At 40.9% G+C, this 13,045-nt stretch overlaps 2 protein-coding genes across 2 annotated transcripts in view; one reads left to right on the top strand and one right to left on the bottom strand.

The window, feature by feature from the left end:
- Nucleotides 1–1,574: 1,574 nt before the first annotated feature.
- Nucleotides 1,575–3,451, bottom strand: LOC135707360 (CWF19-like protein 2 homolog). Its single transcript, XM_065229177.1, has 2 exons — nt 1,798–3,451; nt 1,575–1,736 (listed from the first exon to the last, which is right to left on the bottom strand). The coding sequence occupies exons 1-2, from the start codon at nt 3,385–3,387 to the stop codon at nt 1,605–1,607; spliced, it is 1,722 nt and encodes a 573-aa protein (XP_065085249.1). The 5' UTR covers nt 3,388–3,451; the 3' UTR covers nt 1,575–1,604.
- Nucleotides 3,452–9,142: 5,691 nt separating this feature from the next.
- The window catches only part of mbt (serine/threonine-protein kinase PAK mbt), a 47,263-nt gene continuing 43,360 nt past the window's right edge, over nt 9,143–13,045 (top strand). Inside the window, exon 1 of the mRNA XM_065229143.1 lies at nt 9,143–10,795. Coding sequence (XP_065085215.1) covers nt 9,966–10,795 — 830 coding nt within the window. The 5' untranslated portion in view covers nt 9,143–9,965. The remainder of the gene's footprint in view (nt 10,796–13,045) is intronic.

Below are 13,045 nucleotides of genomic sequence, written 5' to 3'. Positions count from 1 at the left end.
GTAGCCAAGGTCTTGCAAACTCATCCAAAACCCGTTCCACCTCTTAGAGTCGAAAATGATGAAGATTGGCTTTTAATCACCCCACAGGAGAAAGCAAATGCGATCGGCAAGCATGTCGCTTCATCGTATTTGCTTGGCTCGACTATCCAAAGTCCACTCGATGATCAGGTTGCGCAATGCGTTCAAAACCTAGAAGCCTCCCCTTGTGTCGTGTCTCTGGCGGATATGATTACAGTACAACAGATTTGCTCAGCGCTGAAATGTACCAAGAACATGCAGGCTCCCAGGTTTGACGGCATATTCAACTTAATCTTAGCTATTATTTTGTTCCTATGAGTCTGTGCACATGATTCCCACACCGGAGCTGCGTAGAAGATCACAGGTGCTATTAGCCTATTCGGCGCGGCGTATGATGTGAGGTGACAGTATAATTGTCACCTCGGATGAGGTGAGTCTCCGAGCAAATCAAATGGAGTCACCTCATCCGAGGTGACAATTGTCACTTCACTAGTGACAGCTATTCACCTCACCTCACACGCCGCGCCGAATAGGCTTAATAGCACCTGCGATCCTCTACGCAGCTCCGGTGTGCGAATCATGTGCACCGACTCATAGGAACAAAATCCAGGTCGCTCAGAATAGAGTGCTGAGGATGGTCCTTTATCGTCCCTTCGAGACAATAATTTCCGATCTTCACCTAGTGGCGAACATTGCGAAATCAGATTTTAAAATTGATGACATAAAGACTGGGTTTGTGCAGAAATGCTATTTATCAGAACATGCTTTGGTAAGCAATTTCATAGTTGTGTAGGTTAGCTGTAGTTGTAAGTAGAAGTTATAAGCTGTTATAAGATGTTTTTTTTCTATTTCAAACAAACCATGGATGCTCTAAATAGGCCTAATAGGAACCTTAATAATAATTATAAAAAAATCAAATTAACTAAAGTGAAAAGACATCTATGTCACTTAAGAAATCAAATATGTAAACCACACAAATACAAGAAATAAACATCATTTAAAGTCTAAAAAAATGGGTTAGGTATGAATCCACTGAGCGAACCACCGGTAATATATGTTTGTTCACTGAGATCTCCGCAAAAATCTAATTTGTTAGCTGAGTCTCGGCAATTGTTTTACTGAATGTAAGCCAAATAAATTTCAGAACTACTCGGCTGTTGGAATCTCGATTCTCTCCAACAATAATTGTTGGAGATGACAACCCGAGACGCAACACGAGAAAAGGACCTATCATTGTTGATCGATTATCTTCATCGATTTTCTCTTTCGCGAATAACCCGATTGTAAATGAATTTACCATTCAGTGTGTTGTTTCAGGCGCAAGCTAACATCATCTTCTGTCGAACTGTGCTGCGAGCTTAGCGAGAAATTCGTTTATGTTGCCGTGGTAAACCAAAGAGAAGGTCGATGAAGAGAATCTATCAACGAGGAAAGGCCCTTTTCAAATGTTACGCGAAATAAGTTAAGTGCTAATTCTCATTGGTATCCTTTCTTTTCGTTCCAAGCAATAATATAATACAATGTATAGCTTATTCAGTAAGATTTGCAATTTAATAGGTACTCAGATTTCATTAAACATTTTAAACTTACGCCTTCGTCAAATTGTCAAAATCTTTCCACCATTGGGTGAATTCCTTCACTCGCTGTTGCGGGTTACGTTCTCGCCCTGGTTTTCGCCAATCCCGTGTTTCCAGTCCCAAAATGCCACCAATTGTTTCCTAAGAAAATAAGTACCCAAATATGATAACTTGCTGGAACTAGGTATGAAAATGAACTTACCGACGCGAACGTAACCGGGAAGCTTTCCTGATCCTCGATCACGTGCGCAAATCCACTTTCCAAATTGAAATTCACCCAAAAGTACGGTAACCCTTTCGGTACGGTACGGCGAATTTCCATTCCCTGGACGTTGTGTAGCTTTTTGTTCATGGCCCATTCCGTTTCCGATTCGAGGATTGCTTTCTTGAAGTAGAACGGTGCCATCTCGTAGTTGTCGGCCGGAATGCACTGGACGTAGGTATGCGGATTGCGGTTTATATAGCGAACTGTTTCGAAGAATATAACTTCCTGCTTGTGGGCGGCGAACATGCGTTTCAAAGCCTTGCACGTGTCTACCAAATCCTGATAGACGTCCTCATCCATGAGTGTCAAAGACGGGTAGTGAGAGACCGGCACTATCAAACAATGCTTGGGCTGGAGTGCCCTCCAGCTGGGTACGGCTAGGAAAACGTTTTCGCCCATTGAAATGATATTGTCCTGAAGGAACTGCGACGAGTTAATGCAACGTTCGCAATCGGCTTGAACGCGTGAAAGTTTGTTCATATCTCGAACGACCTTTTCTTCGTTTGATCGACCAGAGTCAGCCGCAGTGGCACTGCCGTGACCGAATATGTTGTCCAAATTGTTAGCCTCCCGATCAAGCTTAGAGGACACCTTGAAGAACTGAGCATCCATATTATCGTTTTCAAACCGCTCCGATCGGAACTTGTCCGCCAGATCACCCCCCGGTAGATTTTGCTGGTATCGGCGCTGTTTCTTGAGTTGCCCAGTGTTATCAGCTGAAGATTTGCTAACCGCAAAGCTCACATCCTCTTCCATTTCCGTTTCTTTACGTTTGCTGCTACCGGCCGTTTCTGATTTGGCAGAATTCTTAATCTCACTTCTATAGGCCTTCGCCTGTTCCAAACGTTCCTTCAGACTACTTGCCAGCTCGCTATTACCCATAATCTCAGCTTTGATGATTTTTGCTCCCAAATCGTTCAATTGCTGATCCGTTAAGAAAATACCATCTTCACTAGCAGTAATCGTCTCCTGCTTTCGTTCGTTACGATCTTCCCGAACTTCTTCCTTATGCCTGTCCGGTTTCCTCCAGCCACCACTGCGACCCGAATTCCTACCGGGTGGTTCCTTGCTCGTCAGCTTCCTTGAACGATAATCATCCTCATCATCTTCAACCGGTCGCCTAAAGCTGGGCAATCCACCGCCACCGTTCTTCCAGTGCGGATTTAATTCCCTTACACTTGTCTTCGGGTCGTACTGCTCTGCGGCAGGCTTTTTCTCTTCCCTTTTAGCTTCCTTACTGTAGGTAGGAATCAGCATGCAGTTCATCCAATCTTCCCGTTCCGCTTTCGGAGCTTCCAATTGTCCCGGCAGTACCTTCTCGACCCATTCATCTCTTCCATCGTCGAACGAGCGGTTGCTACCACTGCTGCTGGAACTGTTCCGGCGTTCGCGTTTCTTGTGCGATTTGTTCTTTTTCTTATGCTTCTTTTCCTTCTTGTGTTTCTTGGATTTCTTTTCCTTCTTTTTTTGCTTCTTGAGACGCTTCCGCTCGTCGGAATCGTTATCGGAATCACTGCTTGAACCCATTAGATGATGTTTAGGTAAACTTCCAGGAAAATGCAACACTCGTAGCGCAGTTTGTTTTGATGCGAACTTCGCACGTTGATGGGCGAACGCGAATGATTGGTCACAACACAAAGATGAGAATGACAGTCCACGTACCAGTGAAAAAGCTATGGAGGATTTGGGCAAGAGAAGCTAATAAAAATCTAGACAAACATTTCAAAAGGTCATATCTGACATTGAAGCTGATTGGAGAAAAGTTGATTTGAATTTTTGCAATATATTTTTAAATGCCATTTTTAATTACGATATAAAACGATAATCTTTTGTTTTCTCAAATGCATAGGAAACACATAGAATTCTACTGAAGTGTATGTTTTTTCGTTTTTTCATAATTTTCAGGTTTAATTCGTGGTTTTGTTTGGCTTGTTTGGCGTATTTGGCTTTTTTCAGTATCAGTTAGGACCTGTCAAATTGGTTTGATTGCAAAGATTAATATTACTTAGGACTTTGGTAAGAATACGGTTTAGAGGTCAGATAACTACAACTATAACATTATTTGTAATTGTTGATGGGCTTAAAACTTCTATTCTGCCAATTTATTAAGCAAACAGCGTTTATAATCAGAACATGCCCATTTTTTTCTGATGTATGCAGAAAAAATTTAAGTGTATGGAAAATTTGCATATTTTTTTAATATTCGGTATATTTTTATAAACAAACTGTTTTTTTTTTTCATTCTACATGATTCGTTTTACACGCAGAAAAAACTATCGTCGTAACAAAAAAATATGAGGTAAATTTAAACGTAAATTCATTTTGTTCTGGCCACAAACATAAATTAGGTTGATTTCAAACGTATTTCATGATTGAAGTCATGTGAAATAAATGTTTAAAATAAAAATAATGTTACGTTTATTTCAAAAATATTCGTGTTGAAAATAAACGTAAACATTTTTGTTTGGTTTGACAGCTATGCGAACAATAATAAATATGTTTATTTTAAACATACTTCTCATGTTTAAAATAAACATACATATTTTGGAATTATTATAGTAGTTGAGTGCAACGGTTTGCAAAGAAATGATAAAAAAAGAACTTGGGGCAGAGCATCTAAATTCCTGCTCTTTTTTCGGGTGCGATTAAAGGAGACCTGTGGGTATTGGGGTCCTGGTCCGGGATGCGAGGACCCGTCGGGGTGGGTGTCCGGGGGTTCCAGTTCAGTGGAACCGGTGCAAATTTGTGTTATTAGCGTCGTTTTGCCGTTTCTGCCTCGGTTTCTGCCACTGGTCCTCATACCGGTTTCTTCCCATGTTCGGTATCGGAGGAGGATCCGGAATGGATTCGGAATGGATGGCCATTTTCTGTTGAGGTTGAGCAAAGCTGGGGCAACTTTTTCCGAATGTAACAAGAAGGAAATAAAAAGGCATGACACGCTAAAAACCGTTTACCCAAATCCTATATTGTTGAAATAAACATGGTTTTGAATTTAATTCAAACATAAATATTTTAGTTTTAAACATGCTTTCAATTTACTTTTAATAATTCATATGTTTAGAGTATAAACATTTATATTTTTGTTTTAAATGAACAAAATTCGTATCCGTGTACATTTATTAGCTTTATTAGCTCAAGCTGTTCATCAATAATTTACATTCATTCATGTTATTCGATCAAATCTACATCGCTGTCCTCCAGTGGATCGAGATCCTGAGCGAGATCCACATCAAAGTGGTCTACAACGGTATTATTGTTCTTCTTCCTGTTTTTTTTTCTGGAACTAAGTATTTGAGCTCGTATTTGAGGAATGTTGCAAAATAATCTTTTGTTTTCAGTTTGCGCAAATCGTCCAATTTAGCACTTGGCAATTCAAGTGGTTGATCCGTAATTGGATCCAAATCCTCGTCCAAATAATCCACGCTTGTAATATCGCATGTCGAATTTGACAGAATTTTGAATAAGATTTTGCCTTTGTGTACTCCTGGCATCGCAATTAATTCGTCAACTTCATACCAGAACCAGAGCGATTGATTACAGGCATCGTAAATGAGCCTTTCTCATATCCCACTTCCCAGTTAGATGTTGGATCCATAGGACTTTCTAAAGCTTCATGTTGATATTAGCATAGCATTTCCAACTAACTATTATGAGTTTTAGTTTTTATATTCCACGTGAAACATGAGATGAAACAAAGGTCCTAATAGCATTTGTCATTTTTTTTGTTGAATTACAGATTGGACTGTAAACATGTTTAAGGTCCAATTAGAGAGCTGTGCGATATTATAAAAACTTTCAAATTGGACATTTTTTTCACATATTTTTTTTTTAATTTTCTGAATATTGATAATTCAAATTTCTAGAACAATACTTAGAGATGATGAGCTCTGCAGTACAGAGAAGCATTAAACTCGATTTGTTTACAAATGTCAGATAGGACTTTTTGAAATGTTTATCTAGAATTTATTGATTTTCATTGTTACAAAATGATACAAAGGACAGTAATGAATTAAAAATTGAACGTATTGTAGATATAAATAAAATAGAATGTATGGATTTGCGCAATAAAATATGTGGTAAATGGGAATATTAAACTAAAACAGTTGGGTAGTTATGTTGGTTGTAAACCATTGAACAATCTTGTTTTTCTCGAGCATTTTTTGACTTTATTGTTTTTTCTATTGTATGTGTTTTTCTCGAATTAATGTTTCATTGAAATCTTCCAAGGTTGCATAGACGGATGGCATACAAGATTGATAGACATCCTAGCGGTTATGATCATCCAAATTTTTAATGCACTGTTATTTGAGCTGTTAATCAGTTCAGATCTGTAAATAATCGAAACATAAAACTACTTCCTAAGGCCTGTTCATAAACTACATACACTGATAAAATTTCAAAGATTGTTTTTATTTGTTTATGTTATCAACAAATGATATTTATGTGTCGGACACATACTTAATATGTGTACACATAAAAGCCATGTGTAACCACACATACTATTCATTTGACTCATAAATTTCATGTGTGCTTCTGCGTGGATTCTGTTTATGTGTGGTCACATGAAAATCATGTGGAATTTCACATGGAAATTCGTCAATAAAAATGTGTGGAATTTTATTAGTGTAGACAGTTGGGGGGGAGGACTTCAATACCCCACCCTTATGCCGTCCGAGGATCTGCTGCTGACTGCATTCACCACCAATGCCTCTCGTCGCAAGTGCGAATGTTCCCGCTGAAATCGGAAAGTTCCTCCTCCAGATTGGTCGAGTTCTCGAGCGTAGCCCTGGTCGTGAACGCCATCATGAAGTGCAACCACAACCAATTTGTGATCGATCACAAATGCACAAAACTCCCGTTCATTATGAAGCTGTGCTTCTCCTCCTCCAAGAAGATGAACGGTGCGTGGAGCTACGAGAACACCGAAAACACGTTAGCTTCGAAAGAGCGGAAGCTTCGAAAGAGCGGAAGCTTCGAAAGAGCGGAAGCTTCTTTTTCTGAGAAAAGAAAGGATTTTCCTTTTCCTGTGTAGTTAATGTTATTATTCGTAAATATAATTTCTTATTGTGTTAGTTGGAAGTGCAAAAAGGCAGTAGAGTAAAAATAATTTGTTGAACTATTTGAGATTTTGCCAAGACGGTCCTCCAACATTATGTTGGACGATGGAATGGTTGGTGTAGCAGCCACCGCCATGGATGTATTGGAGCAGTTCGAATGGTCGGACGGTATAGTTTTTGTTTGGTTGTTGACATTCTGATTAAAACTCAAGCACCGCTTTTGTCATGACCGGCCCAAGATTTCCAGCGTCGGCCACGGCTACACGAATAAGCGATGCAGCTCCCACGGGTGCGGTTGCTTCCAATACTGCTGCTGCTGCTGTTCCTTCTGCTGGTTCGTATTCTCTCTCTAAAATTCGTAGAAAAAAAGACGGACCAGCAGCAGCATTAGAAGCAGCCGCATGTCACGTTGTGTCCCGGACAGAGAAAAAAAAAAAGTTTCAATGAAACTTCTTCTGGTGTTTACTTTTGAGCTCCTTTGTTCTAGTGCTTTCAGCTGCTTATATTTATATAACAAAATCCAGCTGGTTAATCCACTTCCATGTGTTTAGCTTTGACCCCTTTGCGAGGCCCTTTGTTCTCAAGCTTTCAGCTGATCATGTTGACATGTCAAAACCGAGATCAAAACCAGCTAGTTAAACCATAATTTGCACGCGAAAACATCAAGGAGAAGACAAAATGGTAAGAGTTTCTAAAGCCACTGAAAATTTTGGCATGCCAGCAGGTTCCACATTTTCTTTGAGAAGGTCTAAATATTCATGGAAAACACTATACACTCAGGTCTTTTTTTACACGGGGGATACAGTCCGTGTAAAAAAAAACCTTGTAAAAAAAAACCTACGAGATTTTGATTTTTCGCATGCTTAAATGTTTTTAAAAAATCGGATTTTGATGCCATTTGTAATTAAAGCATGATATGGTCCATATAGACATATTTTAAAAATTTCTGTATTTACATCAAAAATTGTGATTTTTTTTTTAAGTATGCCATTCGATTACAAATAGGAATCAAGTCGATAGGTTGTATCGTTGTCGAGAAATCGTTAAAAACGTACCGTGTAAATCGTGGAAAACCGTGTAAAAAAAAACCGTGTAAAAAAAAAACCGCGTAAAAAAAAACCGTGTAAAAAAAGACTTCAGTGTACAATCATTTGCTTGTGAGTAAATTCACTTAAATCACTTTTAAGTAAATACATTTTGATAAACACCTACATAAAAAATCCGACGATCAACAACAGAGGTATTTTCGAACGTTATAATTTATTTTCGAAGTGAAAATTCATCAAATGGAACACAGCCTATAGGCCCAAGCGTAATGACAGCGGAAGCGGAACGGCAGCAGCAGCGGAAAAGCCCGATCTGAGTAAGCCTACTGTCTTGTCGGATTGAAAACTAGTTAGAACCAAATCGACTTCGGTTAGGCATCTTGATGTCATTTGTTTCCGTTCCGCTTCGGTCCATATTGCGTTTGGGCCTTAAGTCCGTGCGATATTTATATCTAACACTTTAAGGTACTCACAATGAACGTGTGCTTGTTTAGCAATCTTATACTTTTTTTCACTGGGGTTGTTCGGGAAATGTCACCGAAATGCCGTTTGAGATTACGGTACCCACCACCAGTGGCGCTGGTTGGCATTCGCAGTGTTGCCGGAAAAAATATGATTCTAATATTTCGAAGAACTTGTAACATTCTAGATAACACTATTTTTTCCATAGTACTCATTGTTTGGATAAATCCTTAATAAACAAAAACAGCAAACGAACGATAGCCCAAATGGAAGAAATAATACACAAATGGTTTGGATGATACCTTAAATACGTCGTTAAGCACTTTTGTATGATTATTTTTTATTACGGAAGAACTTTTTTTCGAACTAGTAGACTATGTTCTAATATTTTTTCGAACAATCGGTTGTTATTTCAGAAAGTTAGCTCAGAATGTATTGAAAGACGTGAAGTGCTTCGGAGAAACCCTGATGTTATGGTTAATTTGCTTAACGACGTTTTCGGGGTATCATCCAAACAATTTGTGGAATAGTTCAATCATTTGGGTTATCGTTCGTTTTGGTATTTTTTTTATTAGGGAAGAGTTAAAATTTGAACATTATTAATTTGAACTTCTTAACATCAAATTAACCAAATTTCAAACCAAGCTGCTAGCCCTGCTCTAAACTTGGCGACGGGTGACACGAAGCCAAGAAGAAGATCGTCGCTACAGAAGAAAACTAAAAAAACTGCCACAGTCGCGATCGGTTGTGTCTCCTTGTTTTCGGTGCCCGTTTTCTCGCGTAAAATCGTTCTGATTTTAGCACGAAATGGAACGGAATATACTCCCATCGGTAGAACGGTGACCAGTGCAGTGAATAGCGTTCAAATTCGACGGAACAGGTCCTGATCCGTGGACCAAAATCGAGATTGCTTTTGCGCCTCCTCGGCTAGTGACCCAGCCTGTTGTGTGTGGTTGAAGATTTTCCTCCCTTTTTTTTTTTGCTGGATGGTGGTGTGTGGATGTTCCGAGTCGATCGCTGGTGCACGCGTGTGTGTACGGCTGGGCTGTTGACAAGAGTGGTGTTTGACAACTTCTTGCTTCTCCGCAGCTCGCTCCGCGGAGTCTCGCGTTCCGAATAATATCATGGGAAGTGCGATGTAGTGTAGTGGTAAAAGTTTCTGCGAGGGAACCCAACAAGCAAAAAATAGGTGAAAGAAGCAAAATAACAAAGAGTGTGTGGCTTCGAATTGTTGTCATCGTGCGTGGCTAATTCAGGGAGGTTTTTCACCTAGTTGGATCGAAGTGTTTCTAGTGGTGATTTAGCTCTAGAGAAAATTTAAAGCAATAACTTTAAGATCCTTCTAAGGAGGGCAATATTGTGCCCAAAATATCAGTATTCCATTATTCCAGTGAGAAGAATAGAGTATGCCTGCTTGTGATCCGGTTTAGTCAACCCAGTAGCTATTAAGTTAGTGCACGAATAACGGAGAAAAGGTGAACCGAAGAGTTGAAATAAGTCTGCGCTTGGATCAAGTTGCTGCTTTGTGCATGTTGTGAAAATGTTCTCCAAAAAGAAGAAAAAGCCACAAATTTCATTCCCGAGTAATTTCGAACACCGCGTTCACACGGGCTTCGATAAACGGGAGGGAAGATACGTTGGCCTTCCGCTACAGTGGGCATCTATCGTAGGAAACAACCAGATATTGAAATCCACCAATCGACCGCTGCCTCTGATCGATCCTTCAGAAATCACACCAACGGAAATCCTCGACCTGAAAACTATCGTTCGACCGCACAACACTTCCAGTGCAGCATCAACAACTGGTAGCGCAGGAGAACCGGGAAAGCTGGTCCTTCCGAAAACATCCAGTGTGGCTCGATCAAATTCCTTACGAAGTTCTAGTCCTCCAAGGGTTCGTCGAGGAGATTTGCGTGCGAATACCAATGTCCCTCCTTCAGTTCCGGAAGAACCCCTTCATCTCGGAGGTGGTCAATCCCCATTTCCGTCCGTAAATAATAACTTCCCCCCGGTACCAGCTAAACAGTCCTTCCCTGGCAACCCTATCCATCCCCATCAACAAACACAACCCGGTTCCACTTTCCCGGATAGTCAGTCCAACTTCAACCATCTGAATAACAACTTTGAACCACAGCATCACCCGCATGCCCATCAACATTCGCATCAACTGCCTTACAGCCACCACCACCAGCAGCAACAGCAGCTGCATCAACAACAACAGCAGCAGCAACAGGGTGCCCACCATCATCATCACATGAATGGGCATCTTGGAGGACCACAGCAGCAGCAGAATGTTGTCGGTACGAATGGAACCCATCTCTCGAATCCGGTGAATGTGGTGACGGAAGGCGGAGCACTGTACCCGAATAGGTGAGTGTCAGAAATCGTGTTTTATTATCTAATTTGAGCAATATAGGGTTCCAATCAGGGACATCAGATAGCATAGGCACGGTATTAATAACCCGGAGGCGGTGGGTTTGAGTTCCGCCCTGACACCATCCTTTTCAACTGCATTGTCTTATTAAGGTATTCGATAGCTTCCTTAGTTCCACTTCTGGTGGGAGTTGGTACGTGCTGCTTGTCTGTATTTTCATTGAAAATAATGTAAACATGAGTTACTTAGAGGTGACGTCACACTAGCATATCATTCAACGAGTTTAAGTTTGTATGGAGGTTATATACGAACAACATATTTTTTCATTGCATTTCAAAAATTGAACAGGTCAAAAATTAAAAAAAGTTTAAATAGTGTTTCGTGTGAAATTTTATGAATGCATGGGTCATTTTTGGATAATCAGGGAGAGTGCATGCGGTCGTTACCCTTAACCCATCTTAAAATAGACAGTTCAGTGGTACTCACGCACCGCAGAGCCACACTCTGTGTTTTCACTTTCTGTGCAAATCAAATGGATAGTCACATCAGTAGTGACAAAAGCCACTTCAACCCTCGAAATAACCCCCAGAGTGTGTCTCTACGGTTCCAAAATTTTCATTTTGATAAGAAGGTTAATCAACGGCGCCGGTGGTGTAGTGGTAAGCGTGATTACCTCTCACCCCAGCAGGCCTGAGTTCAATCCCAGTCGGCACCGCCGGGATGTTCTGAGGCATAACATCTCTGATCACGCCTTCCTTCGGATGGGAAGTAAAGCCGTTGGTCCCCGGTTCATGAGTTGATGGGTCGATAGGTAAGGTCCAGGTGTGGGAGCTGCCTTCCTGGCACGTCGGTAGCATTGGTGCTCAGCACGGAAAACAAGATCGACGGAAAAAAACAAACCAAAGGAAAAAAAAAAGAAGGTAAATAGCATTAAACTATCTAAAGGGTGATACGGTCAAAATTTGGTCAATATCAACTTGACGTATTTCTTTCAATTTTGCATTTAAAAAACCTGAACACCCCTCATTTTGACGACAAAGAGAGTTGCCGGTAGTTTCAAGCGAAACCCTAACCTCTCTCTCTCCGAGATGCCGCAAATAAGCTGGGTGTATCGTCTACAACCGTGCATCGAGCCAAAAAACGAGCCGGACTATCGACTTACAAGAAGGTAGTGACTCCAAATCGCGATGATGAACAAAATACGACGGCCAAAGCGCGATCCCGGAGGCTGTACACGACGATGCTGACGAAGTTTGACTGCGTGGTAATGGACGACGAAACCTACGTCAAAGCCGACTACAAGCAGCTTCCGGGACAGGAGTTTTATACGGCAAAAGGAAGGGGAAAGGTAGCAGATGTTTTCAAGCACATGAAACTGTCAACGTTCGCAAAGAAATATCTGGTTTGGCAAGCCATCTGTACCTGTGGCTTGAAAAGCAGCATTTTCATAGCTTCCGGGACTGTCAACCAAGAAATTTACGTGAAAGAGTGTTTGAATAAACGTCTGCTGCCTTTCCTGAAGAAACACGGTTGTTCCGTACTGTTTTGGCCGGATTTGGCATCTTGCCATAACGGTAAAAAGGCCATGGAGTGGTACGCCGCCAACAAGGTGCAGGTGGTTCCCAAGGACAAGAACCCTCCCAACAGCCCAGAACTCCGCCCTATCGAACGGTATTGGGCCTTGGCCAAACTGAATCTCAAAAAAACTAATAAATCCATGACGAGCAGAAGTTTAAATCTAACTGGCGTTCGGCGGCGAATAAGGTCGATGAGACCACTGTGCAAAATTTAATTGAAGGGATTAAGTGGAAGGCACGGCAGAGCGGATTTGGTAAACCAAAATAATAAACGAACATTTTTTCCTTTAAATATATGATTTGAACTACCAAAAGAAAAATAAGAAGATTTTTGCGATATGAATTTAGACTGAAAGAAAGGATTTCGCCAAGTCCGGCCAGAACAGCACAGGTCTATTATGTTGCTTTAGGAATGGTAGCAGCCGTTTTTCCAGGTACTCTTGGATGTAGATCTCTTGGTTGATGGTTCCCGTAGTAACGAAAATGCCGTTTTTTAGACCACACGTGCATGCCTGCCAGATGAGATATTTTTTCGAGAACATCGATAGTTTGATGGTTTTGAAAATGTCAGCCATCTTCCCAGGGTGTCCATCCAACCGGGAAATCCGAAAAATAACCGGGAATCCGGATTTGCCGGGAAAAATGCGGGAAAACCCGAATCGCACCGGG

The sequence above is a fragment of the Ochlerotatus camptorhynchus genome, unplaced genomic scaffold, assembly GCF_037179485.1.
Source record: "Ochlerotatus camptorhynchus isolate MF236.1 unplaced genomic scaffold, CSIRO-AGI_Acam_v1.1 ptg000308l, whole genome shotgun sequence".
In the NCBI taxonomy this organism is placed as follows: Eukaryota; Metazoa; Arthropoda; class Insecta; order Diptera; family Culicidae; genus Ochlerotatus; species Ochlerotatus camptorhynchus.
Note: the sequence above shows the minus strand (reverse complement) of the source record. Positions and strands in the feature narration are given on the sequence as shown.

Bases quoted from the DNA above. Each gene is read 5' to 3' on its own strand.
- LOC135707360 (XM_065229177.1), bottom strand. From the start codon at position 3,387: ATGGGTTCAAGCAGTGATTCCGATAACGATTCCGACGAGCGGAAGCGT. The intron at 1,737-1,797 runs GTAAGTTCATTT...TTATTTTCTTAG, and splicing joins TCCCGGTTACGTTCGCGTCG to GAAACAATTGGTGGCATTTT.